The sequence below is a fragment of the Microplitis mediator genome, chromosome 7, assembly GCF_029852145.1.
Source record: "Microplitis mediator isolate UGA2020A chromosome 7, iyMicMedi2.1, whole genome shotgun sequence".
In the NCBI taxonomy this organism is placed as follows: domain Eukaryota; kingdom Metazoa; phylum Arthropoda; class Insecta; order Hymenoptera; family Braconidae; genus Microplitis; species Microplitis mediator.
The window spans coordinates 24303241-24331190 of NC_079975.1; the positions used below are offsets into that span (position 1 = coordinate 24303241).

At 27.3% G+C, this 27950-nt stretch overlaps 1 protein-coding gene and 1 long non-coding RNA gene across 9 annotated transcripts; one reads left to right on the top strand and one right to left on the bottom strand.

The window, feature by feature from the left end:
• Nucleotides 1-679: 679 nt before the first annotated feature.
• LOC130672251 (lethal(2) giant larvae protein-like) lies at nucleotides 680-27722 on the top strand. 7 transcript variants are annotated; one of them, XM_057476693.1, is made up of 13 exons: nucleotides 684-1098; nucleotides 1170-1616; nucleotides 9445-9542; nucleotides 10380-10470; nucleotides 15674-15915; nucleotides 17641-17779; nucleotides 17933-18147; nucleotides 20008-20296; nucleotides 21719-23585; nucleotides 23867-24002; nucleotides 25299-25516; nucleotides 26493-26575; nucleotides 26846-27721. In XM_057476693.1, the coding sequence occupies exons 2-13, from the start codon at nucleotides 1533-1535 to the stop codon at nucleotides 26948-26950; spliced, it is 3567 nt and encodes a 1188-aa protein (XP_057332676.1). In that variant the 5' UTR covers nucleotides 684-1098; nucleotides 1170-1532; the 3' UTR covers nucleotides 26951-27721. The 7 variants fall into 7 exon arrangements, with proteins under 7 accessions (XP_057332680.1, XP_057332681.1, XP_057332679.1 ...); XM_057476698.1 differs by having other exon boundaries at nucleotides 681-1616; nucleotides 17960-18147; nucleotides 25317-25516; nucleotides 26846-27722; XM_057476694.1 differs by having other exon boundaries at nucleotides 682-1616; nucleotides 25317-25516; nucleotides 26846-27722.
• On the bottom strand, nucleotides 15909-19928 carry LOC130672255 (uncharacterized). 2 transcript variants are annotated; one of them, XR_008990667.1, is made up of 4 exons: nucleotides 19467-19928; nucleotides 17894-18221; nucleotides 17157-17790; nucleotides 15909-17045 (listed from the first exon to the last, which is right to left on the bottom strand). It is a non-coding gene; the product is annotated as an uncharacterized LOC130672255 (long non-coding RNA). The 2 variants fall into 2 exon arrangements; XR_008990666.1 differs by lacking the exon at nucleotides 15909-17045 and having other exon boundaries at nucleotides 17668-17790; nucleotides 17894-18235; nucleotides 19467-19925.
• Nucleotides 27723-27950: the final 228 nt, after the last annotated feature.

Genomic DNA, 27950 nt, shown 5'->3' on the forward strand with positions numbered 1-27950 from the left:
CCAAGTATCACTAATTAGAAAAGTAAAATTCGGTTACTACTGCCTACACTTAAATGTCCAAACATCGACCAGTGACCACAAATGCTACTTCTACTCTTTACTCTTCAAAATTCAAGTTTTATACTTTTAGTTAAATAAATAACATAAATTATAATATTTGATTTAAAAACGAATTTATTTTAAATGAGTTTGAATGTAATTGACGACTGTCAATTTAAAAAATTTTTAAAAGTGAACTAAATGTAAATCGAATAAAATTTAAAAAATGCGCGCTCATAGAATTTGAAAATCCATAAGTGCATTTTTTCAATTTTTATATTTTTAATTGTTTAACTCGTTTATTTGTAATTTAAAATTTCTCTCATGTCCGCTACATTCTCACTCATTCTTTTAATTTTTAAATATCAGCTCTGCTGCCTGCTTTGCCCCCAGTAAGTCTTCGACAAGTGCTGCCCTCTCGCGGCCATCAAACGTCAACCCAAAGTTGTAAACATAATAAAAAAAAATCCACAGAACGTTAAATAAATTTCCTTTAACAACAGGATTGGCAACAGTGGCGGAGGTCATCGTACGTTTGGACGCGCCCGTAACCGGTTCAACCCGAAGTGCTACGAGTATCCAACCGAAGTTACCCGAAGTAAAAATTAATTTCACTACTCGACTCACTACCGCCGGTTCGACAAAACGACGGACGCGATTTACTCGTTCCTGCTCCAACTAAAACTAAAACTTAAAACCCAAAGCTACATACGTATACGTAATACACGAGTGCCAGTGCGTGAACAAGAGACGTGGAGTAGTGAGTTTAAATACTAAACGTTTATACAGTTATTTTATTTTAAATAATTTATTATTTATCACTCGTACCTCACTTTTGTGGATGTACTTAAAAATATAAATTTTCCAAGCGCGATATTTAAAATAAAAGTTAAAATTTAAATTTAAAATAATAATTATTTTTGAATTTGAATATAAGTGATTTAGGTTTTTTAAATTTAAATCAATTGAAATAACAGCCGCGAAATAAATAGCGACTGACATATCACACGTTGGACTGAGACGACATGCTTTGGGTGACGGGAGTATCAGACATTTACGGTAAAAAAAATCGTAATTGTATAGAAGTTAACGCGCGAATTACTGTTGATTAAATAATATTTTAATTACAGGAATTGTAGACAGACAGTGGAAAATATATTATCTGTTAAATGTGTCCGAGAGGTTAAAACTACAGTAATAATATATATGTAAATATATATATATATATATTTGTGTTGTGTGGTTTTATCAACACGCGGACTGTATCAAACCTTAGATTAGTTTTTTTCTTTTTTTTTTTTTTTATTTTTTTTATTTTTATTTATTTATTTTATCGCAACTTTTACGGAAAGTGAAAGGTAAAGGTGGAGTTGAATCTATACATCAACGATAGTAAAGTGAAGTGATAGTTATTATATATAAAAGTATATATAGATATATATACGTGCATACATATTGAAAAGGAAACTGGAATAAGTTTTAAAAACGTCAAGATGCTGAAATTTATTCGTGGAAAAGGGCAGCAACCAACGGCGGAACGTCAAAAATTGCAGAAGGATCTTTTTGCATTTAGAAAGGTAAGATAATATATAATACTGGGTCCAGTTAGGTTTATTAAACCGCAAGCTGGAATGCCGAGAACCATAAAGGAGGCTACAACGACGCCCCGATCCTCTCGTTTTCCTCGTATATCGCGTGTCGGTTTCTCAGGTGATACTAAATTATTTTTCTAGCTTTTAAATCGAGCTCTGATATTTTTATTTAATGATCTTGAAGTTAGCAGACAATTCAAAATTTTTGGATTTTTTTTTGAGCAATTAAATTTGAAGAAAAAAAAAAAACTAAAAATATGCACATGTAGAAAATTTAAAAAACTACAGGTTCAATTTTTTCAAATATTTTTTTTCTTCTGGTTTATCGTCTAAAAAAAATCAAAAAATTATTAGACGTCTGCTAACTTCAGTATTATTTTTATGTGATCCTGAAGTTAGCAGACAATTTAAAATTTTTGGATTTTTTTTTGAGCAATTAAATTTGAAGAAAAAAAAAAAACTTAAAATATGCACATGTAGAAAATTTTAAAAACTACAGGTGCAATTTTTTCAAATATTTTTTTTCTTCTGGTTTATCGTCTAAAAAAAAAAAAAAAATTATTAGACGTCTGCTAACTTCAGTATCATTTTTATTTTAATACTGGAGTTAGCTGAGGTCTAGTTATTTTTTGAATTTTTTTTAATCGATGAATTTTTAAAAGAAAGTATTATAAAAAAATGCAGGTTCTACATGAGTATTTTTTAGTTTTCTTTTTTTTTTAATTTATTTGGGAAAAAAACGTTTGAAAATTTAAAATTGTCTAACTTATGAGTGTAAATGTAGCAGACAATTTTTAAATTATAAATAAATAATTTAAAAAATAATATTTATTAAAAATGGACTTAATTTTTGAGTTTTTTAAATTTTATTTTATTATATATTTAGTCTGTTAATTAATAATTTTAAATTTGTCTGATGTCTGGTACATTGACACTCATTTATAACTTCAGGATCATAAAACATTTAAATTATTATGATCCTGGAGTTAGTAGACGTCTAATTAATTTTTTATTTTTTTAAAATCTATAAATTATTTTAAATAATTGCACCTGTAGATTTTTTAATTTTCTACGTGTGTATTTTTTTGTAATTTATTTGTTGAACAAAAAATTTGAAAATTGTTGATTGTCTTTTAACTTCATGATCATAAAATATTATTTTATTTATAATATGGTACTGAAGTATGAGTGCAAATGTAGCAGACAGACAAATTTAAAATTATAAATAAATAGAGTAAATACTTAAAAAAAATGCACTTAACAATTTTCAAATTTTTTTTATTAATTATTTACTCTATTTATGAATAATTTTAAATTTGTCTGATATCTGCTACATTCGCACTCATTATTGGAGTTAGCTGACGTCTAATTAATTTTTCATTTCTTTAAAATCGATAAATCCTAAAAAAAATTTGCATCGGTTTTTTTATTTTCTACATGTTCATATTTTTATTTTTAATTGATTTGTTGAAAAATAAATAAAAAATTCTTTATCGTCTGTTAAATACGGGACCATATTTAAATTTTATATTTTTAATTATTAAAAAAAATATAAAATCTCTCAATTACTTGAAACTCATAAAGTATTTAATTATTTATTATTTATTTTATCATTATTGCTGATAATATATCAATGGACTTGCGTAAACGAGCATTGTGCATTAACGTGGCTGAAATTTACTTGGAATCAACAGGTCGATATCATAATTATATGAGTAATCTTTTTTTTTTTAAATAATTGCTAAAGATAGTAAATTATTTTAAAGCAAAAAAAATTATTATTTTTTTTTACTTTTAATGTCAAGTAAATTTTATTTATTCCGATGCTTGATGTCTGATGACCCGTATGAAAATAACATATATGGTCAAAATATATGTAAAAATATATGATGAATATCAGAAAATATATGTGGCCAATTTAACTATATTTTCTGATATATTTTTTTTTATATTAAAAAATATAATATTCATCATATACGAGTCCATATATGTTTAGCATATATAAAATATATATGTCAATCATATACAAAAAATATATTTTTATCATATATGAAAATATATATTCTTGTCATATACGAAAACTATATTTTTATCATACATAAAAATATATATTTCTATCATATACGAAAAATATATTCTGATCATATATAAAAACATATATTTATATTGTGTATGGAAAAAAAAAGTTTCTTATTCGTATGACCAACTCCAATTAAATTAGATCTAAATTTTAATATACTCTTTAAATTGCAGTTAAAATTTTCAAAATTAGTTAATTTTATGCGAATATATATACCCATATACATATACATACACCGAATAAAATATATGCTTAAATATAACAAAGAAAATATATCTTGCCATATATAATATAAATTATATGCTACCATATATTTCTTTTCATATAAAAATTATATATTTTTTGAATATAAAAGGAAATATATCAATACAATATATTATAAGGTAAATGTAAATGTATATATAGCTTAATATAAAAAACATATAAGTTACATATATGGAATACATATATTTACTACTGTATATAATTTTATATTAAATCAGCCAAAATCTCTATATGATTTTTTATAGTATACAATATAATATATCATATATTTTTTTGTTGTAAACATATATGATTTTATATATTTTAACCATATATTGTTTTTTCATACGGGGATAATCAACTAATAGTCTTTATAAAGTTTAATGTAACACGCCTACTATTTTATTAACGATCGAATGTTCCCACGCGATCGATAAAACACACTAACCCATGTAACTTATATTATTTAACCTATATCGTATACCAAATGCTGTGTACACATTATCGTACGCAAATATTATTTTTTATTATTTTTATTATGATAATAAATTATTTAAATATTTAAAAAGTTAAATAGTTGCGGTTGTTCAGTATTTTATCAATCGGTATCTAGATACATTTAACGACAAAGACAACATATGATATATATATACATATATCTTATCAATGTTAACACCATTGGATAACAATCTGAGTAGATAAATAAACTTGTTTTTTTTTTTACATATTTTTTAAAAGTACTCCAATACAAATATAAATACTCTATATTTATTTGAACATCAAAAAAAAAATTATTTCAACTATTGCATAAGTCTGTTAAAAAAATATGTCATAATATAACAAGTATTCAAATTTTAGTATATATTTATCATAAATATTTTTGAATGAGTATTAAAATATTATATTTTTATTCAAATTATTTTTGAAAATAAATAAATTCGATACAAAAAGAAATGATACTAAAGTTAGCAGACGTCTCATAATTTTTGGATTTTTTTTAAATGATTAAAAAAAAAAGTTTGAAAAAATTGCACCTATAGTTTTTTTAGTTTTCTAGTTGTGCATATTTTCAGTTTTTATTTCTTGTAAGCGATTTGTTGAAACAAAAATTCAAAAATTTTTAATTATCTGCTAATTTCGAGACCACAAAAAAAATTGTTTTGTGAGAAAAAAAATTAGACTTTTTAGGTGGGAGTAAATTTGAAATTTTTGTTAATGAGAAAAGTATTAAATATTTTTAAAAATAGACAAGTTTGGTTGTAATTAAAAAAAATATTTTTACAAGTACTCAAGTTCATGTATATATTTATCATACATTTTTTAAAAACAAGTATTCAAATATTTCATTTTTATTCAAAATATTTTTGAAAATAAATAAATTTGCTGACAAAGAAACTTTCGTAATTTAGAAAAAAAAATTAAATTGTAGATGGAAGTAAATTTTAAATTTTTACTAATGAGAAAAGAATTAAATATTTTTAAAAATTAGACAAGTTTGGCTGCAAAGATAAAAAATAATTTATTATTTAAAATGATATTTTGCTATGGAAAAATTTACTTGTGTAAAACGAAATAAAAAACAAAAATTAAAAGAAAGTTGAATTGAGTCAGGTAAGCAACAAAAGAAATATATTTTGTTCACAGGTAGAAATATCCTCACTCAAACTTGTCTAAGCGTTAACTGCCACCCAGTTGGTCCAAGGGGACTTAAATATTTGTTTTTTCATTTTCTACTCGTTTTATACCTCATACTCCCCTCTTTTGTCAACTACCACCCATAGTTACATGGGAACGTATTGTACTCTCGAGCAACGTGATATTTGCGTTTTAAATCTACAGTTTTATTTTTACAGTAACAAATTTTTTTTTTATTTTTTACTCCGCTTAATAATATCTTCTAGAGATCCTTTTTCCCTGACGTCTTTCCTTTCCATTAAACTCTCTGTGTAATCTAAAGCACTTGAGTTTAAATTAACCAGCATCAGACGCAGACTTTTTTAATTCGCGTATCCAACATCCGTATATTCTGTTATTTTTTAACTTTAAAAGATAAACTTTTCGATAATAGTGAATAGAAGGTTACGAGAAGAACAGGAATTAAGGAACGTCAGACCATAAATTATCAACTTCTGAGTCATCCTATCGATGAGCCATCGAGCATGTACTTTCCATTTTCATTAGGCATATTTAAACTTGTCTACTTAACAAAACATCGAACCTTTATAACATATTAACATGAATGCCTATTATTCTCATATCACTAATTCATTATCCATTACTGTTACTATTCGTGATCTATTTAACATTTCGTAATCTATTAATGTCATATAAATTGTCTATGATATTTTATTATGCACAGAAAAAAATTGAATTTTATGGCGCAAGAAAAATTTTTTTAGGACTAGAAAACTTTTGTTTTTAATTTAAATGAAAATTTTCTTGGGGCGAGTCAAAATTTTCTGTGTAATAAAATATATTAAAAAGTCGTATTTAAGGTAAAAGTTCCTATACCTGCTCAGTACCATTAGTCGCTCACTTTAACTGTTTAAGGCGTTTTTTATAATTTTTATTAAAAAAAATCACAACTAAAAATATTATTATTGATAAATAATTATTTGTGAATCTAAATATATTTAAATATCATGTATCAAATTATTTTATAATAGATTATAAATTTAAATTAAATGACTGTTTTCAAAATTGCGCAAAGCCGGGCATTTTTTACTTTAACGTTCATTCGTTAGATTAAATTTAGGGTACGTCAAATTTTTTTCGAATTGTTATAACTATATCTTATTAAATACATTTTTAAAATTCATGACAATTTTATATTATGAAAGAATAAAGTAGTATAATTTATAAATTATTTGTCCAAATCAATAAACTTATGATAGTTTAATTGATATTGTCTTTGAGCGACTATAGGGCCATGTGTTGGTCGAGTAATGGTACATGACAACTTTTAGTGAGCGACTATGGGTACACTCAAGGAGCTTATTTAAAAAATTAATAATAATTAATTATCAAGATTATTCTTCAAACTTAAATTTTATTCTAATACTCGAAACTTGAAAAAATAACTATAAAAAAAAATCTGGTTTTTCATTTTATTTATTAATTTATATTGAGTGATTTAATCTCACTCCAATGAAAAGTGAGCGGGTATAGGGGCTTTTACCTTACCAACTTTTTCTTAAATAACCTTCATTACTATTTGATAATTGTGAGTTCATTAAAGATTTGCTATGACATTTATCATCTTTAAAATCTAATTATTCACAAAAAAAAAAAATTATAAAAATCTATTGTAATTAAAATTTTTGATATTTATCACTTGGGAATTCAAAATACCGTAAGAATAAGAACATAAAAAAGTTTATTTATATTTATATTTCTGACTGATTTTTACTTGTAAATAAAGTCAACTAATTTTCTTTAAATGTCAAGGAAAATTTTAAAAGCGTAAATGTTAAAAATACTTTATTCTATTTTTATATTTCTTCGTTATTATAAGAATTTTAAAATCTACTTTTGTTAATCTATTTATTGGTATAGCTTTTGATAACAACCGATGACTCGATAACTCGTTTCTTTTTATATATATATATATAAATAAAAATTTTTGATAAATTATATATTTGTCACTGAGTACTACTGAACTTATGATTATCGTTATCATCAGAAATTAAGTAATCTCATAAAAATATAATTAGATATTATCAATTGTTCGTTATTTTATTATTATACATTTGAATTATATATAATATTACGCGATAAAAGTTAAACAGGTTATACATGTGAAATATTTTCATTACCTCAATTTTTTAACAACTGTTATTTCACAAGAAAAATACATACAAAGGAGTACAATTATTTCCTCAATGCAATAATGCATGGTTTGAAAATAATATAAGACACGTCTTTTGTGAAATAATTATTGCGAATGTTTTTTTTTTATTTGTCGCAAATGAAATATCAACGAATGATTAAAGTAATAATAAAGCATAAGAAAAATAATGAGTTGTTGATAAATAAAAAAGAGCTGAGCAATTGAATTTAAAACAAAAAATTTTATTAAGTAAATTTATATTTTATTAAAAAATCTTAATGTGCAATTATTGTAATTTAAATAAATTTCATTATTTTTACTAGCACACGAAAAAAATTAAAACAAGAAAATTCACAGTTTCACATACAATGAGAAAAATTATTCAAGAATTTGAGTATGATATTCATCAATAAAACTATGATAAGTTTATTGATTTGGACAAATAATTTATAAATTATACTACTTTATTCTTTCATAATATAAAATTTCATGAATTTTAAAAATGTATTTAATAAGATATAGTTATAACAATTCGAAAAAAATTTGACGTATCCTAAATTTAATCTAACGAATAAACGTTAAAGTAAAGAATGCCCGGCTTTGCGCGATTTTGAAAACAGTCATTTAATTTAAATTTATAATCTATTATAAAATAATCTGATACATGATATTTTAATATATTTAGATTCACAAATAATTATTTATCAATAATAATATTTTTAGTTGTAATTTTTTTTTATAAAAATTATAAAAAAACGCCTTAAACAGTTAAAGTAAGCGACTAATGAAACTGAGCGGGTATAGGGGCTTTACTGTGTTTTAAAAATTTTTGAAGTAAAATCAAACTCTTTATCTTCTATATTATTAAGAGAATAAGGAAAATTTTGATCCCGCCATATCTATATGATAGAATTAGTTAATGTTATTGAAATTGGTATCATTAGATAGGTCTTGACTTGAATTTGTGCCTTTTCATACTTTAAACTCTTTATAATTGCCAAGTATTGAGATAAATAGATTTATCTATATCATTCGAATTACATTTAAATTACGCGGGAAAAAAGACGATCGTATTTATTTTCTTTAAATAAATTAATACTTTAATTATTCTGTCACTAAATATGACTGAATGTCACTGAATATATAGCTATATTATTTATATCGCGTTACTTATTCCAAAATGACAGATTTTTATGCTCCCTTTTGGTTTTAGGAAGCTTCTCAAAGCCAAAAAAGTGTGCATAGAAAAAAAAGGATTCATTGACACAAAAAATCTTTACTCGCCTCAAGAAAATTTTTACTTACCCCAATAAATTTTTTGCATTGTGAATTGAAAACAAAAATTTATTTAGAACTAGAAAAAATTACTCGGTGCAAGGAATTATTTCTTGACGAAAAAAATCTTTTCTCGCCCCAAGACAATTTTTGTATTTAATTGATACTGCATAAAATTTCTTGGTGCAAATTAAAATTTTTTTCGGCAAGAAATCCTTTTTTTCTGCGTATCTTATAAATTTAGTAGTGATATTTGGGCAGTCCCGTAGTGACTGCAAGTTTTCGTTATTTTTACCAGAGTAATATTATTTTGTATAGTTTATTTTATCGAGTGTCTTATATACGACATTTATAACATATTTTAATATACATATATTTTTTTTCAGACTGTTCAGCATGGGTTTCCAAACAAGCCTACAGCCTTGGCTTGGGACCCGAGTCTCAGGCTGATGATCATCGGCACAGCATCTGGAGCTATCAAAGTGTATCCTTTTTTATTAAATTATTATTTTTATTTTATTATTCAATAATAAATCTGAAGAAGTTTACTATACTTGATGGTCCGTACATTAAATCGTGGGTAGTATTATACAGTGAGTAGCAATATATCAGCAGTAAATTTTTTTAAGCTAAAAGGAGAGAGGCGCGAGTAATTCTAAATTTAGACTCATATGTTTCTCAAACAACTTCTTTGCCTTTGAATGAATTATTTTAATGATTATCACTATTTATTATCATTATTATACTTTTATCGAATTACAAAGCCAGTGTATTGTTAATTCGATCACGTTTTATGTCATTATTGTACAATTAGTTGTATTTGTTTTGATATAACGTGTGTTTTAAACATATTTATATATTTTATAATATTGTATTACAAGAGACACGAGTTAAAAAAATAAAACATATGTATGTATATATTATATATACATTTATATATATATATTTGTTTAATACTAAAGTTTGAGAGACGCTGCTCATAATTATTCGTAGTGTAGTTGTAGTTGAAGTGAGAGTCGAATGACGCGAAAGCGCAACAATGTGTCCCATCGGCGTATTTTCTTTTTTTTAAATTCTTAAACAACATATTTTTTTTTTATATATTTTTTATCGTCATCACGAAAATTATTGAGCACAATTATTTTAAATTAAAATTCAAATCTTTAAATTTTTATTATTTATTTATTTATTTATTTGAATTTTAAAAGCATGAAATATAAGGAAATTATAATAATAAAATTTTTTTTAGATGGAAGTAGAAAGTAAAGTAAAAAAATAAAATAACAAATAAAATATATGAACCTTAATTTAAATAAAACAGTTTTGGAAGACCTGGTGTCGAATTTTATGGACAACATTCAACAGAAAGTGGCGAGATTGCTGTTACTAAGATTATTCCTTTGCCAAATGAGGTAAGAATAATAGATATATAAATATTTTTATGACAATTATTTTAAAAATTTATCAGTACAAAGAAAAAATAGATTTTTTGGCGCAAGAAAAATTTTTTACTATGAATTGAAGTCAACAATTTTTTTAAGACTAGATAACATTTTTGAAAACTTCTTCTTGTTCCAAGAAAATCTTGTATTCAATTTATAGTTTATAAAATATTTTGAAAAATTGCACGTATAGTTTATGAAATTTCCAACATGTGCATTTTTTTGGAAATATTTTTTTTTTCATTATTTATCTGTTGAAAAAAAATTTTTTTAATTTCAAATGTCTGCTAATTTTACTATCATTTCAATTTATAATACAAAAATTTTCTTGGGAGGGAGTAAAAGTTTTTTGCGCGAAGAAATCTTTTTTTTTCTGTATATGAATTAAAATATTTTACGGTGAAAAATAAATTTTAAAGATAAGGTAAATAATTGTCATGTTAAAAAATATATAATTAAATATTTAATAACTTAATTTTAAAAATTAATTAGTTAAATAATAATGTTATATTGTAAACCGAGTATTAAATCTGTTAAATACTAATATAACATTTCATCGCGATTCTTTGTTCGCAAGGTAACGGTAAATGTCCGGTTCACGTGACGTAAACATTATACATAATATACTTTCCGCTAGTCTATGTGTATATTTATTTTAAATATTTTATATGCCAAAATTTAATGATACTGAAAGTAGCAGACATTAAAATTTTTTTTATTTCAAATAAGCAAATAAAATATTTGAAAAAAAAAAAAAATTTTAAAAGCGCGTCAACAAAATTAAAAAAAATGTATTTGTGCGTTACCTTTAGTACCATAAAAATTTCTACATATTAAATACAGTTATAAAAATATATTTTATTTAAAATCATGTCCAGATCGACTCAATTAGATGATGAATTCATAGGAAGGTGGACAGTAAATTAAAATTTATAATTTAATTGCTGAAGAAGTCTTACTCTGATTAAAAACTCCAATTAAATCCAATTGAATCTGATTAAAACTCAATCGGATTTCTATCAGAATTAATCGGAAACGAACATTCAATCAGAATTACTCAGGAGCATTCCACGTATCCGATTAAAATTTTCCAATCAGATTTAATCGGAAAATAATAATTTTATTTTTCAAATCCGATAGCAATTTCATAATCAGATTCAGTCGGAAAATTACAATTTTCCTCCGACTAACTTTCCAATTTCCGATTAACTTTCAATCGGATTCAGAACTTTCCGATTAAATCCGATAGCAATTTCATAATCAGATTCAGTCGGAAAATTACAATTCTTCTCCGATTAACTTTCCAATTTCCGATTAACTTTCAATCGGATTCAGTCAGAACTTTCCGATTAAATCCGATAGAAATTTCTTAATCAGATTTAGTCGGAAAATTACAATTTTTCTCCGATTAACTTTCAATCGGATTCAGTCAGAACTTTCCGATTAAATCCGATAGAAATATCTTAATCAGATTCAGTCGGAAAATTACAATTTTCCTCCCACTAACTTTCCAATTTCCGATTAACTTTCAATCGGATTCAGTCAGAACTTTCCGATTAAATCCGATAGAAATTTCATAATCAGATTCAGTCGGAAAATTACAATTTTTTTCCGATTAACTTTCCAATTTCCAATTAACTTTCAATTGGATTCATTCGGAACTTTCCGATTAGAATTTTCTCCAGATTCAATCGGAGTTTTTAATCAGAGCAGTAAAAAGACAAAATGTCCAATTTATGGTACAAATTAAATTAAAAATTTAAATTTACTGTTTACTTCCCTATGAATTTATCATTTTATAGTTATAAAAATTTAAATATAAAAATGAAAATGAAAATCTACAAAATATCTTAAAGTGTTGATGTTAATTAATAAACTCTCTACTGTACAACTGTAATTTATTATGGGAGTTAATTTTAATTGTTAAGTAAAATACATATAAGTATTACATAGATGTATTGTCTCATTGGGAATAAACTTGGCGCGTGCGAGTATTCTTTCCGACAATAATAATAACGAAACCTTAAAGGGGTGTTGTATGCACGAGCGTTGTTTGTTTAAAGAATCACACGCGCAGCAATGCGATATATACCGCCTTGACGTTCCGGTTGCTAGAATTCAGTAAACTGAGGATTGCATAACTCAAAGGGACGCGAACATGCAACTCTCTGATATATAATATAGTAAAGATAAATATGTATGTATGTTTACTGTGCAATCTCTCTCGCAGTGAGAGGAAAAACGAGTAAATAAAATGCATAGAGAAAAAAAATGATAATAATAGTAAACTATGCATGAATGTCTGGATCGGGTAAAAAGTACGTACGTTCATCCATGTGTTTAGATACGCACTGATGTGCATGACAAGCACACGTGCGATTAAAAGCCTATATGAATTTTTCTTTTTTTTTTTAAATTGTTTACTATTTACATTTATTAAGTTATTGTGCGCTGATAAAAATTTATGATACTGAAGTTAGCCGACGTCCAATAATTTTTGCATTTTTTTTTAAACAATAAATTATAAAAAAAAAATATTTGGAAAAATTGCACCTATAGTTTATTAAATTTTCTACATGTGCATATTTTTATTTTTATTTTTTTTTAAATTGACGTTGAAAAAAAAATTCAAAAATTTTTAACTGTCTGCTAACTTCAGGATCATAAAAATTTATGATCCTGAAGTTAGCAGACAATTAGCAATTTTTCGATTTTTTATTTTCAAGTCAATGACAAAAAAATAAAAACTAAAAATATGCACATGTAGAAAATTTAAAAAACTATAAGTGACATTTTTTTATTTTATAATTTGTTGTTTTTAAAAAAATATATAAAAATTATTAGACGGTTAACTTATGAATCGTAAAAATTTGTAATATTTGAAAAAAATTGAACTGTAATTATTGGACAGGTAGAAAGTAAACTGAAACTACTAATGAGGTCTGATAATTTTTTACTTGGACGTAAGTAAAAAATGCAAATGCTTAGTGGTTTTTTTTTTTAAATTTATGATGGCAGTCGTTACTCATGGGTTAGTAATTTTTACTTATGTCTAAAGTATAAATTATCAGGTGCCATTAGTGAGTGGGTTCAGTTTACTTTCCACGTAGTAATTTTTGCTTACTTTTTTTCCGTGAAATTGTTAATAAGTTTACAGATACATCAGTCAGATATATAAAATATAAGTTAACTTATTTTTACATAACTTGGTATTTTCAAGTCATAAATGTCATAAAAATTAAAATCACTATGAATTTTATTTTATTTCATTTAAATAATTGTCCATAAGTAAATTAATTTTAAATCATATTCATTTTAAAGCTGATGGTTATTTGAAAAACCGAAATTTTAATTGAAAATTCTTTTTTTACGTATATTTAGTTTTTAAATACGAGAAATTTTTTAGTAAGACTAATAAACTCACAACTATCAAAAACTCATTACAGTTTTTAACAAAAAAAGTTAGTACTTTATTTTAAATATTTTTTGAATTTAAATCCGACTCAATATTTTGATCAATCAAATAGATCATGTATTTTAAAAAGTCACATTGAACTTTTTTTAATTACGTGAAAAATTGATATTCATAAAATTTATTAAATTTCCATGAAAATTATCCGAGATCTAAACAATTTTTAACAGTTTGCTATCTACATAAAAAAAATACTTTTATAAAAAAAAAAAAAAAAAAAAAAGTAGATTCTTCATCCAAATAATTTAATTCTTTAAAATTTTCAAGAGAGTAACTTTTTCAATAAAAAAAAATTACTAAGGTAAAAGCCCCTATACCCGCTCACTTTTCATTGGAGTGAGATTAAATCACTCAATATAAATTAATAAATAAAATGAAAAACCAGATTTTTTTTTTATAATTATTTTTTGAAGTTTCGAGTATTAGAATAAAATTTAAGTTTGAAGAATAATCTTGATAATTAATTATTATTAATTTTTTAAATAAGCTCCTTGAGTGTACCCATAGTCGCTCACTAAAAGTTGTCATGTACCATTACTCGACCAACCCATGGCCCTATAGTCGCTCAAAGACAATATCAATTAAACTATGATAAGTTTATTGATTTGGACAAATAATTTATAAATTATACTACTTTATTCTTTCATAATATAAAATTTCATGAATTTTAAAAATGTATTTAATAAGATATAGTTATAACAATTCGAAAAAAATTTGACGTACCCTAAATTTAATCTAACGAATGAACGTTAAAGTAAAAAATGCCCGGCTCTGCGCGATTTTGAAAACAGTCATTTAATTTAAATTTATAATCTATTATAAAATAATTTGATACATGATATTTTAATATATTTAGATTCACAAATAATTATTTATCAATAATAATATTTTTAGTTGTAATTTTTTTTTACAAAAATTATAAAAAAACGCCTTAAACAGTTAAAGTGAGCGACTAATGGTACTGAGCGGGTATAGGGGCTTTTACCTTACTACAAAATAAAACATTTTTCCAAAAATTAACAAATTCTTATACAAAAACTGATATCATCAAAACCAATGACATATAGAAACGTATGACAGCTTTTTATCGTCACCTGATATTTAAATTCTGATATAAAAATCTGTTTACTGTTATCAGAAATATTTTGTTCCATACCTAGTAAACTAAAAGAATACAAAATTCTACAAATAATATACTAATTTTTTTAATAAAAAAATAATTCTATTAAGAATTTTGAATAATTCAATTTCTTGTATCAAGAATCTTTTTTTTTTATAACAGTAATTTTTTTTTATCATACGATAATATTTATATTTTATTTTAAAAACATTTCACATTAATATTTACGTAATATAAATTTACTATACATAAAGTTGTGGTTTGTACCGCAGGTTTACTTTACTGATTTTTAATTGGATAAGACTAATTAGATCGTTCCTTTTGGATTAACAAGAGAGCTTATTATGCACTTGTACTGGGTCAAAGAATAGGATTCTGTGGTTTTATTTAAACTGAATTAACTACTTTAGCTTTTTTAATAAATAAGTTATTTATTTTTTTACGTAATGTATTATCTACAAAACCGTATCATTTTATTTGATAATTAAATAAAAAAAAAAAAGAATTGATTAAATTTTAATGAATGAATAATACTTAAGTGAATTTAAAATAAAGCAATAATTCAAATATTTAATTATCAGGGTCGAGTGGTATCTCTGTGCGATGACAATTCATTACATCTCTGGGAAATTAATGAAAATTCTCTTGTCGAGACCAAGTCACTATCGCTGGAGGGTAAATTGAAGAAGATATCTGCCATGTGTCTTGAATCAAGTGGCGACCATCTGTTACTTGGTACTGAAGGTGGTAATATTTATCTACTTGATGTCAAGACCTTCACAATGACTGACAATATTATTTATCAGGACGTTGTAATGCAAAAGTAAGTTATCAATTTATTTAATAAATCATTTTTCTTCGAATAATTAATACTCACTTTTTAGTAGATTTCATTGAAATTTATTCAGGGTGGCCACGAACCGGGAATATCGGGAATTATCAGGGAACTTAATGCAACCGGGAAATGTCAGGAAATTTCGAAAAGTATCCGGGAATTGAATTTTAACAGTTGAAAATTTAAAAAATTTTAAATTATGCACTAGTTATAAAAATTAAGGGATATTTAAAAAATTTCAAATTTTGAAGTGATTTTCAACAGGTTGTAACTCGAAGGAAAATGGTCATACGACAAAAACAAAAAAGGCAAATTGAAGCTTCAAGTGTCTAGTTTTCTGATCTGGTCTTTAAATTTTTTTATTATGTAAAGTTCCGGAGTAATCCTAAGAAAACTATCGAAAAAGAAATTTACAAAATTTTTGCTCGTCTTAAAAACGGTCTTCGAGCTTCAATAAATTTTTTTCGATAATTATGATTGATTTTTGATTGCTCCGGAATCGTGCATAATAAAAAAATTTAAAGACTCAGATCAGAAAACTAGACACTTGAAGCTGCAGTGTGACTTTTTGTTATTATTGTACGACCATTTTCCTTCGGGTTACAAACTGTTGAAAATTAATAAAAAATTTGAAATTTTTTTAATATCCCTTAATTTTTGTAACCAGTGTATTTTCAATTTATTTAAATCATAAAATTTCTTATTAAATATTTTAACTTATACATTATTAACATCGAATAATCAAAAGTAGGCAGTATTAATTTATTTTATTGCCATTTTTTATGGTTTCTCGTATGACTTAATTATCAAATTTAATTATTAAAAATGAAAATATAATAAAAACTTTGAATATCTAAATGATACGAATAAAATTTCTAAATCAGGGAAAAATGTGAAAAACTTTACTGGAAAACCGGGAAATATCAGGGAATTTTGAAATCATTTTTTTGTGGCCACCCTGCTATTTTTGTTTTTTAAATTGGGATTCGTCGAGTGGGTCCAAAAATACCATCGGTTCAAAAGTTTATATGTATGCACATTAGACTGATTCAAAAAAATCGACTATTGTTTTTCTTGACACCCCCTATTAAATAGTTGCTGGAGGTGAAATAAGATGCCTATTAAAAAATGAGCTCTTAATATTAATATTCAGAGGTCGCTCATTGCAATTTTATATTTCCCATTTGAATAACATGGGAAAAAAAAATTTTAAGTTTGGAATTTTATACCTGGGCAATGGCTCATTGTACAGATGAGCTCAGGATACAATTTCGTAGGGAATTAAGCGCTCTACAAAAAAAGTCTCTTATCATATTTTGATAAATTCATCTGTTCAAAAGTTATCGGAGCTTGAAGTCAAATTTATAGTAAATTTCGAGATCTTTTTACTTTTCCAGCGAAACTATCAGACTTATCAAAAAATGTCATAGGATCTTTTTTGTAGACAATTTTATTTCTTACAAATTATCTCTGATAAAGTTTTTCAAAATTCCTCATTGTTCTGTAGTTATTTCCATTTTAATGCCAAGCTCTTTAAAAAAAGTCTTCTGATCGATTTCAAGAGAAATTTTTAAAATTTCAATGAAGATTCAAATTTACATGATTAATTTCTCTGCAATGGTCAAAATTTCATTCAATTGTCAACAACAAAAATTGATTTTTATTTTAAAACTTCAAAATTTCGGATTTTTTTTAAATTCATTTAATTTCCAGCGTTCCGGAAGATTACAAAAAGAATCCTGGCGCAGTTGAAGCCATTGCCGAACAACCTGGACACCCAGACAGTATCTTGATTGGTTACAACCGAGGATTGATGGTACTGTGGAACAAAGCGACTCCAGGTGCTCAGCAGGTAATAAAAAACTATAAAATAAAATTTAAAAAAACGGTAGTTAGTTTAAATAAATGAACACTCATTAATATAAATAGTAAGTAATACTATTAATTAGCTTAAAATTATTCTTACTGTTTGTGTCTGGTGGATTTGGCGAACATGTGAGTGCAGCTGATGGGTTTGTTTTCCCGTGCACAGACATTCATCTCAGCGCAGCAGTTGGAGTCAGTTCACTGGGTATCTGAGAATAGATTCGTTTCATCTCACAATGATGGATCCTATGCATTTTGGAGCCCTGGAAGTGATGTTACTTCAGAGCCAACGACACTTTATGGTCCATTCCCGTGTAAAGCTGTTTCGAAAATTCTTGTCTATACCATGTCAGAGTGAGTTTACTTTTTATACATATGTCGGAAAGTCAGTACGAGCTTGGGCGTTATCCCGAGTATCCCGATGGTCTCTATATTAATATCTCTATTTTTATTTAAAATATAAACGAAGAATAATTATGCAACACAGTGATTTAATATTTAAAGTATTGTTCACAAATAATGATAGTTAGACAAGTAATATGATTAAGATAGTGTCGCACAAATATCAAAAAAATTTAGAGCGATCATAAAGCACCCTCAGCGCTTTCGCGCTTGAGGTATGCAATACACTAAATACTAGGGTGTGCCATTTTGAGGCGACTTTTTTTTCAACAAAAAAACAGGCTGAAAACTTGAGGGAAGGTGAGAAAAGAAGCCTGTTAAAAGCGGAGCTCTTAATATTTGGAGGTGCCTATTTCTAATTCTCCATTTCCCATTTAAATAACATGGGAAAAAGAAAATTTTATTTTTGTATTTTTCTAGCTCGGCATTCGCACCTCATAAATAAGTCCATAGCATATTCTAGTAGAGAATTTAACGCTCTACGAAAAAGGACTCTTATAATTTTTTGATAAATCCATCCGTTCGAAAGCTATTGGAGCTGGAAGTCAAATCTATAATAAATTTCCAGATCTTTTTACTTTTACAGCAAAACCATCAGACTTATCAAAAAATTTCATAGGATCTTTTTTATAGACAATTTTATTCCCTACAAATTATTTGAAATAAAGTTTTTTGAAATTCCGCATTGTTTTCTAGTTATTTTCATTTTAATGCCAAGCTCGTAAAAATAATAGTCTTCTAATCAATTCTGAGAACTTAACATTAAAATGAAAATAACTAGAAAACAATGCGGAGTTTTAAAAAAGTTTATCAGAGATAATTTGTAGGAAATAAAATTGTCTAAAAAAAAGGTCCTATGACATTTTTTGATAAGTCTGATAGTTTTGCTGGAAAAGTAAAAAGATCTGGAAATTTATCATAGATTTGACTTCCAGTTCCAATAACTTTTAAATGGGTGGATATATCAAAAAATTATAAGAGACCTTTTTTGTAGAGCATTAAATTTTCTACAAGAATATGCTATGGACTTATTTACATAAGGTGCGAATGCCGAGCTAGAAAATTAAAAAAATAAAATTTTCTTTTTCCCATGTTATTTAAATGGGAAATGGAAAATTAGAAATAGGCACCTCTAAATATTAAGAGCTCCGCTTTTAACAGGCATCTTTTCTCACCTTTCCTCGAGTTTTCAGCCTGTTTTTTTGTTAAAAAAAAAGTCTCTTCAAAATGGCACAACCTATTAAATACTAATTAATGCAATAATTGATTACGCAGGGAATTATAATAATTGTAATACACGACAGTCCAATAATATTCAAATAAAACCTGATCGAATAATTTACAAATACTACAGTAAACTAGGCTCGAGAACGAGTCCACGGTCGACAGAAAAACTTGTACTCGCACAACGAATGCTCAATCAGAACTGACTGACTCAACTAGTACCAAACTCTGTACTCTTCGTTAAAAACCTTTTAGTCAAAATATTCAAAGGACAACCATCTCATTATCTTACTATCTTGTCCTCTGTGTCTTACTACACCCATCCTGTGACCGTGGCTACGTTTGGTGAACAGATGTCACAGCGAGCCTAAGCCTCCCGCAATAAACACAATCTGCTTAACTTGTAAAGATCTAGAGCTTAAATTTTATTATTTAATTGTTACTATAAAAACTAGTCTCGACTGATGTGAATTTCCCGTCTCATTGGAAAACCCCATTTTATTCTTTCATCTCCGACATATATATTTATACTATTATAAAAGTTATATTTTATCTTACACTACATAATGAGTGTCATTCGTTCCACAGCGATGATGAAATTATTTTATTCTCCGGCGGGATGCCACGTTCGAGTTTCGGAGATCGACACACCATAACGGCAATGACAAAAACCAAGCATGTCGTTTTCGACTTGACTTCCAAGGTAATCGACTTTTTTGTAGTGACACCCAAGGTTGATGAAGACAGCAAAGATTTGTCAAACTCTCCGGAAGCATTGATTATCCTGGCAGAAGAAGAAGTTATTGCTATTGATCTTACCGATCCTGATTGGAGGATGATGGCCTTGCCTTATCTCGTTTCTCTTCACGCCAGTGCTGTAAGATATTTTACTTGCTCTACTTAAAAAAAAAAGTGTATATATATTAGACTGTCAAGTAAAATTGATTTTTTTTTTCGGTTCCATACAAAAATTACTTTGTATGTAAGAAAAAAATTGGGTACTAAGTTGGAGTCTTCAACTCAATTACAAAACGCGCGCTCGCTTAAATGAGATTTCCCATTTAAAAAACATGGGAAAATTATTTTTTAACTCGTTAACGGATGGATAAATTGAAACGACCATAATATAATTTTGTAGAGAATTAAATGCTCGACAAAAAAGGTCTCTTATAATTTTTTGATAAATCTCACCGTTTGAAAGTTATTCGAGCTTATATTCAAATTTATGGTAAATTTCTCATTTTTTTTACTTTTTCAGCAAAACTATCAGTTTTATCACAAAATGTCATAGGACATTTCCGTAGATCATTTTTTTTTGCAATCGAAATATGTTATTTAATAATTTTTTAATCGCACAGTTAAAAAATTACAGGTTTTACAAATTAATTATTTAGGAAAAAAAACTGAAATTTTTGTAAGAAAGTAACTTTTGAACTGTTAGATTTATCAAAAAATTTTAAGAGACTTTTTTTGTAGAGTATTCGATTCTCTACACAAATATGTTATGGTCATTTTAATTTATTGATTCGTACGAGTTATAAAATTAAAAAAAAAAATGTTTCCCATGTTATTTAAATACGAAATCTTCTTTAAGCGAGCGCGCACTTTGTAATTGAGTTGGAAAACCCAATTTAGTGCTCAATTTTTTATGTTGCATTCAACGTAATTTTCATATGGGACCGAAAAAAAATATCGATGTTATTTGGCAGTCTAGTAGATATATGTCTAATTCCCGTGTGAAAAAAATTCGTTCCAAAAAGATTCCAAAAAAGTTCCGCATGTGGAACTTCTAAACCTGAGACAGATTAGAACTTCCAATAGAACTTTTTTGGAAAGTTAGTAATTTTGATGGTAAAAAAAAAAGTTTTTATGAGCAAATTTAGAGTCAAAGAGGTACGTTCTGGGAAGTTTTTTGGAATTTTTTATGGGCGTTTTTTTTGTTCTATAAAAAATTCAAAAGTAGTGATTTTTGAACTATTTTGGCATTTTTCTGGAACGTCTTTAGTCTACAAAAGATGCAAAAGTAGTGATTTTGGAACTTTTTTGGAATGTCTACATAAAATTCCAAAAAAGTTCCAAAAACGTCCTTTTTTGACTCTAAATTTGCTCATAAAAACTTTTTTTTTACTGTCAAAATTACTAACGTTCCAAAAAAGTTCCATTCGAAGTTATAATCTGTCTCATTCTTAGAAGTTCCACATGCGGAACTTTTTTGGAATCTTTTTGGACCAAATTTTTTTTACACGGGTTATTGCGCTATTAAACTAAATAATTAACTTACGCAATTTATCTATCTCAGGTTACTTGCTCCCAACATGTACCCAACATTCCTTCTGAATTATGGGACTCAGTAATATCCGCTGGAAAATCACAGACGGAACATTTGTATTCAAACAAAGAATGGCCTATTGATGGTGGAATATTGCTCTGTAAAAAATCACCAGATGACGATAAAACAAAATCCCGTGAATTTTTATTGACCGGTCACGAAGACGGAACAATAAGATTTTGGGATGCTTCTGACGTAGCGCTCACTCCCTTATACAAATACAATTCATCGCTAATATTCACTGGTGAACATCTCGACGTACTCGAACAGTCTCAAGACGACGACGATGATGACGATTGGCCGCCTTTCAGAAAAGTCGGTACATTCGATCCTTATTCAGATGACCCACGTCTCGCTGTTAAAAAAGTAATGCTTTGTCCATTATCATCAACGCTCATAGTTGCCGGTACCGCTGGTCATATTATCACTGCAAACATATCATCCGAACAAATAAGTAAAGAAATAAAAGCTGTAACTATGAATATTGTTAATGATCGCGATGGTTTCGTATGGAAAGGACACGATCATTTACCAGTTAGAACAGAGTCTGTTTCATTTAGCGTTGGCTTTCAACCGCAGAGTTTAGTCCAACTTTATCCACCCGCACAGGTAACAGCACTGGCTATTCACACTGAGTGGGGACTTATTGCTGCCGGTACTGCCCACGGTCTCGCAGTATTTGATTACATAAGAGGTAAATCAGTTACCGTTAAATGTACACTAAATCCCAATGATTTATCTGGATCGGGTGACACTCCAATATCTCGAAGAAAATCATTCAAAAAATCATTAAGAGAATCATTCAGGCGACTTAGGAAGGGTAGATCGCAACGACGACCAAATGCAAATACAAGTCCCACGCGAAATACCATAACCGTTGAAAAAAAGAAAGAAATATCACCAGTGGCAGCATCACCAAGTGGAGATTTATCTCCAATAGATATAAAACCTGTTGAACGACAAGTAGAAGCTCGTCCAGTTGACGATGCCTTGGGTTCAATGGTCCGTAGTGTTTATTTTGCTCGTAGTTTTATAATCAGCATGCAAAATACAACACCAACTCTTTGGGCAGGTACTAACAACGGTACTGTGTACGTATTTACGTTGGGTATTCCAGCTGGCGCGAGGCGTAACGAAGACGACGTAAATTGCACGCTTGGTAAAGAGATACAATTGAAGCATCGCGCTCCCGTGATTGCAATAACAATACTTGATGGTTCAAATGTCCCATTGCCGGAACCATTTGAGGTGGAGAAGGGCGTGACTGCTGGACCGGACATGACCGCACCTCATCGAGTTGTCATTGCCAGTGAAGAACAGTTTAAGATATTCAATCTTCCATCGCTGAAACCTTTTTGCAAATACAAGCTCACTGCTCACGAAGGCTCGAGAGTACGCAAAACAGGTTTTGCCAAGTTCACGTGCCCTATTGAACCCGCGGGTGTACACGAAGAAACTTGTCTTCTTTGTCTTACTAATCTGGGTGATTGTCTTGTTCTTGGAATCCCGGAACTCAGAAGACAGATAAATGCTGCTGCAATTAAACGTGAAGATATAAATGGCATTTCGTCATTGACATTTACTAAGGCTGGAGAAGCATTATATCTTCATTCGAGCTCGGAATTACAGCGTATATCTGTGTCAGCGACTAAGGGAACGAGAGCACACTGTGCATTAAATTTACCACCAAATGCACGTTCAGTACCAGAACCACCGACACCCACTGAAGAAGTACAAGATGAGGTTACCGTTGAGTCGCCGCCTGAAAAAGAAACTGAGTCGCAGGATAACGAAAGCGCGCCAGCACCGCGGATTCTGGAAAATGGTGTTGGATCAAGTGAGTTGTTATTTTATTTATTTATTTATTTTTTTCATATGTAAAATGGGGCTCATTATGTGTTACTAAAAAAAAATCAAATGCTTGGCATACTTAATAATATTTATATATAATATGCCTATTGTTCGTTGTTGTGCTTGTCTGTTTACCCAGTCTCAATTAAATTAACAATAGTTAAATAGGATTACTGGTTATGCCCGAGTGAGCAGAGCAGTTAGCGAAGGTTTTAAATGAAAATATGATAATTAACTTAAGCGACTTTCCAATATTTAAAATTTTAGCACATAGCGGTGAAACGTCGAAAGATTCAACGCTGAGACCAGGAGCTAGCAGCAGTGACGTAAACGGTGAAGATGACCGCCAGGATCGCAGTTCAATTGGTGATATTACCATTGACAGTGTTAAAGATCATTTACTGTAAGTAACACAGCAGATATTTATTTATTATTTTCAGTTTAAAATTTTTTTCATTTTCAAGGATAATTGTTAGGGAAATTTAATAAAATTTATTTATTTTACGGGAACTCTCTTTAGTAGAAATAGGCTACATACGGCCATATGAAGTCTTATATGATCATATATGAAAATTAGAAATATATGAACACACATGACCACATGAAGTTATATATGGCTATATATGGTCGTATATAACAATGTATAGTCATATACGGACATATATAGAAATTGGCAATATATAACTTTATATGACTATATATAGCTATATATGTCTATATATGGAAATTGACAATATATGCCTTATATAACTATATACAGTCACATATGGCCATATATTGCATAGCCATACATGTCCATATATAAAAATTGGCAATATATGACTATGGTTATATATGGAAATTGACCATATATGACTATATGTAGTCATACATGAAATGTGGCATTATATGGCCATTTATGATTCGTTTTTCCCGGAAATGTCGATTTGTTCCCATAATTCAAAAATTAAAGCGTAATCTTTAATGAAAATACAAGAAGATTATTCAGAAATTTATGTTCCATGTGATTAATTTAGATATTAACTCGGATTTTAATTCAAAAAATTTTTTAAAAATAGAAGTCTAAGCTCATTATAAGCAACCGCCAGGGGTTTTAGGGAAAAAATTGTTCGAAAAATTCAAAATTTAGGCTCCCCCGCCATTTTAGTTCTCGACGCACGTTTTACATGTATGCGTTACGTATGTGAATCGATACGTCACTCGTTATAAGCAATGATTAAAATTGCATTGAAAAGACCAATGATCAATGAAACGTTCTGTAGGAATCAAAATTAATGACATGCAAATGTTATTTAATTAAAGCACAGGGTTTTTACAAAAATTTATTTGAAACAAAAAGAGCGGGAGAACTTCAAAGTTGTAATTTCATAACGAGCTTGTTGTGTACTAATTTTTTTCTTTTAAAAACTTTAATGAGTGTTTGATAGTTGCGAGTTTATTAAAGTCTTGCTATGAAATTTCTCGTATTTAAAAATTAATTATCCATAAAAAAAAAAAATTTTCAATTAAAATTAAAGTTTTTCAAATAACTATCAGTTTTAAAATTAATTTACTTAGTGGAGTAAAAAAAAAAAAGTACATTATGATTTAAATTTTAAATATAAATTTAGTAGTTGGCTTTTTAAAATTTATTTATCTATTTTTATTTTATTTGTCGCCTAATTATTACCGTTATTGCGTACTTGCCATGCTCTGGCAGTAACAGTTCACTTTTCAGAAACGCCACCTCCTCTGAGGATCTTCATAACCGATTAGCCGGATTAAAAATGGAAGTTACGTCTCGTACATCTGAAATATCGACACAAAATCAATCGTTGGTTGTTAAAACAACAACGGTAATTTCACAGACTTCTAGCAACGGCACTGCCAATGGTGACGTAGAAACGACTGAAATGAATGAATCCCAACAAGTTAACAGTAAGTTTTATTATCTTGGGTTAAATATAATGAAGTAACGTTTACTCGGCTAGTAATTTTGATTAACCGTTATACTTATTATTATTTAATTTTAATACTTTAGTGAATGCCAGTAGTTTAGGATATTCCAGTATTTTAAATAATCCTGTTACTTACCTGTTAGTTCTCAATGTTATTATTATTATTATCTATATTATTAAGAGAATAAGGAAAATTTTGTTCCCGCCACATCTATATGATAGAGTTAGTTAATGTTATTGAAATTGGTATCATTAGATAGGTCTTGACTTGAACTTGTGCCTTTTCATACTTTAAACTCTTTTTAATTGCCAAGTATTGAGATAAATAGATTTATCTATATCATTCGAATTACATTTAAATTACGCGGGAAAAAAGACGATCGTATTTATTTTCTTTAAATAAATTAATACTTTAATTATTCTGTCACTAAATATGACTGAATGTCACTGAATATATAGCTATATTATTTATATCGCGTTACTTATTCCAAAATGACAGATTTTTATGCTCCCTGTTGGTTTTAGGAAGCTTCTCAAAGCCAAAAAAGTGTGCATAGAAAAAAAAAGGATTCATTGACACAAAAAATCTTTACTCGCCTAAAGAAAATTTTTACTTACCCCAATAAATTTTTTGCATTGTGAATTGAAAACAAAAATTTATTTAGAACTAGAAAAAATTACTCGGTGCAAGGAATTATTTCTTGACCAAAAAAAATCTTTTCTCGCCCCAAGACAATTTTTGTATTTAATTGATAATGCATAAAATTTCTTGGTGCAAATTAAAATTGTTTCGCGGCAAGAAATCCTTTTTTTCTGCGTATCTTATAAATTTAGTAGTGATATTTAGGCAGTCACGTAGTGATTGCAGGTTGATCGTTATTATTATTATTATTATTATTATTATTATTATTATTATTATTATTTGATTTATTTTATTTTATTAATTTATAAAATAGGCACTTCGATAGAACGAGAAATACGCAGTGGTACTGAAACAACAACAACGCATGCTACCATTACACTTCCACCAAATGTTGAGGTCAGCTCAATAAAATTTTTAATTTATTTATAATTATTGTCATTAATTTATATTATTTAATTTATTAAAACTTAATGTAAATAATATCCTCTACACTTTTATTGCTTTTGCTATGTCTCCACATCTATCTGTTGTAAAATGTCCGATAATAATTTGCACTACGCATTTATCATTTTATTTTGTATGTACTTATACAGTCACTAACTGATTAATCAATTAATTACGAACTATAATTAACAATTAAATTATAAATATATATTTAATTTACAGATTAGCGCAGCAGATCTTGCTAATTTGGAAACCGTTCAAACGACAACAATAACAACCGAAAAGTCTAAAACACCAGTGACAAGATCTGAAGAAGTCAGATCATAAATAAAATATAAATGCTTCCAATTTATAAATGAACCAATTATTTCTTTTACATATTGTACAGTGCTTATATATATGCACACGTGACAGTAAAATAAGCTGGACAAAATCAACCCCGAACTGACAAGTGAACAAAAGTGTGTACACATACGATAGATAGAATTTATACACCAATAGATTATATTTAAAAAAAATAAAAAAGTACCCGTGTAAAAAAAATCCTTCGAAAAGTTCCACAAATAGAACTTTCAAACTCAAGGCAGATTAGAACCCACGAGTGGAACTTTTGTAATTTTGATAGTAAAAAAAAAATTATCTAAAACTTTATTTATATGAACGAATTTTAAATAAAAAAAAATGTGTTTGGGATAAATTTCTCAAAATGTATTTTTACTCTGGTTCCAAAAAAGTTTAAAAATCTCTAATTCGGAAGTTTGATTTCTGATTTAAACTTTTTCGGAACGGGAGTAAAAAAAATGCGTTTTCAAAAATATGCCTGAGTAAAAAAAAAAGTATACATAATTAGATGTGAAAAATGACCCAATATAAGTACATACAATTATATATAATTTATAGGGCCAGGATTTTTGCTTTAATTTAAAAATAATAATCAATAAATAATGGTGTAAAATTTTTGATATTACGACAAAAATATTGGTCGTATAAAGAAATTTTTTTAACAAAAGTTGTAGGAAATTTAATTTTCTAAAAAAAATGTCTCTTATAATTTTTTCTTAGATCTAATAAAAAAGCAGTAATTTCAAAATTAAGATTTTTGTAATTATCAAAAATTTGAATCATTCATTATGAAACTTATTTTCGGAATTACGGTGAAAATATTGGTTGTATAAAAAAATTTTTCAAATAAAAGTTGTTCAAAATTTAATTGTATAAAAAAATGTTCCTTATAATTTTTTCATAGCACCAATAAAAAAGCGGTAATTTCAAAATTAAAATTTTTGTAATTATAAAAAATTTGAATCATTCATTATGAAACTTAATT

Bases quoted from the DNA above. Each gene is read 5' to 3' on its own strand.
- LOC130672251 (XM_057476692.1), top strand. From the start codon at position 1,533: ATGCTGAAATTTATTCGTGGAAAAGGGCAGCAACCAACGGCGGAACGT. The intron at 9,543-10,379 runs GTATCCTTTTTT...TAAATAAAACAG, and splicing joins GCATCTGGAGCTATCAAAGT to TTTTGGAAGACCTGGTGTCG. The intron at 24,003-25,298 runs GTAAGTAACACA...ATGCTCTGGCAG, and splicing joins AGTGTTAAAGATCATTTACT to TAACAGTTCACTTTTCAGAA.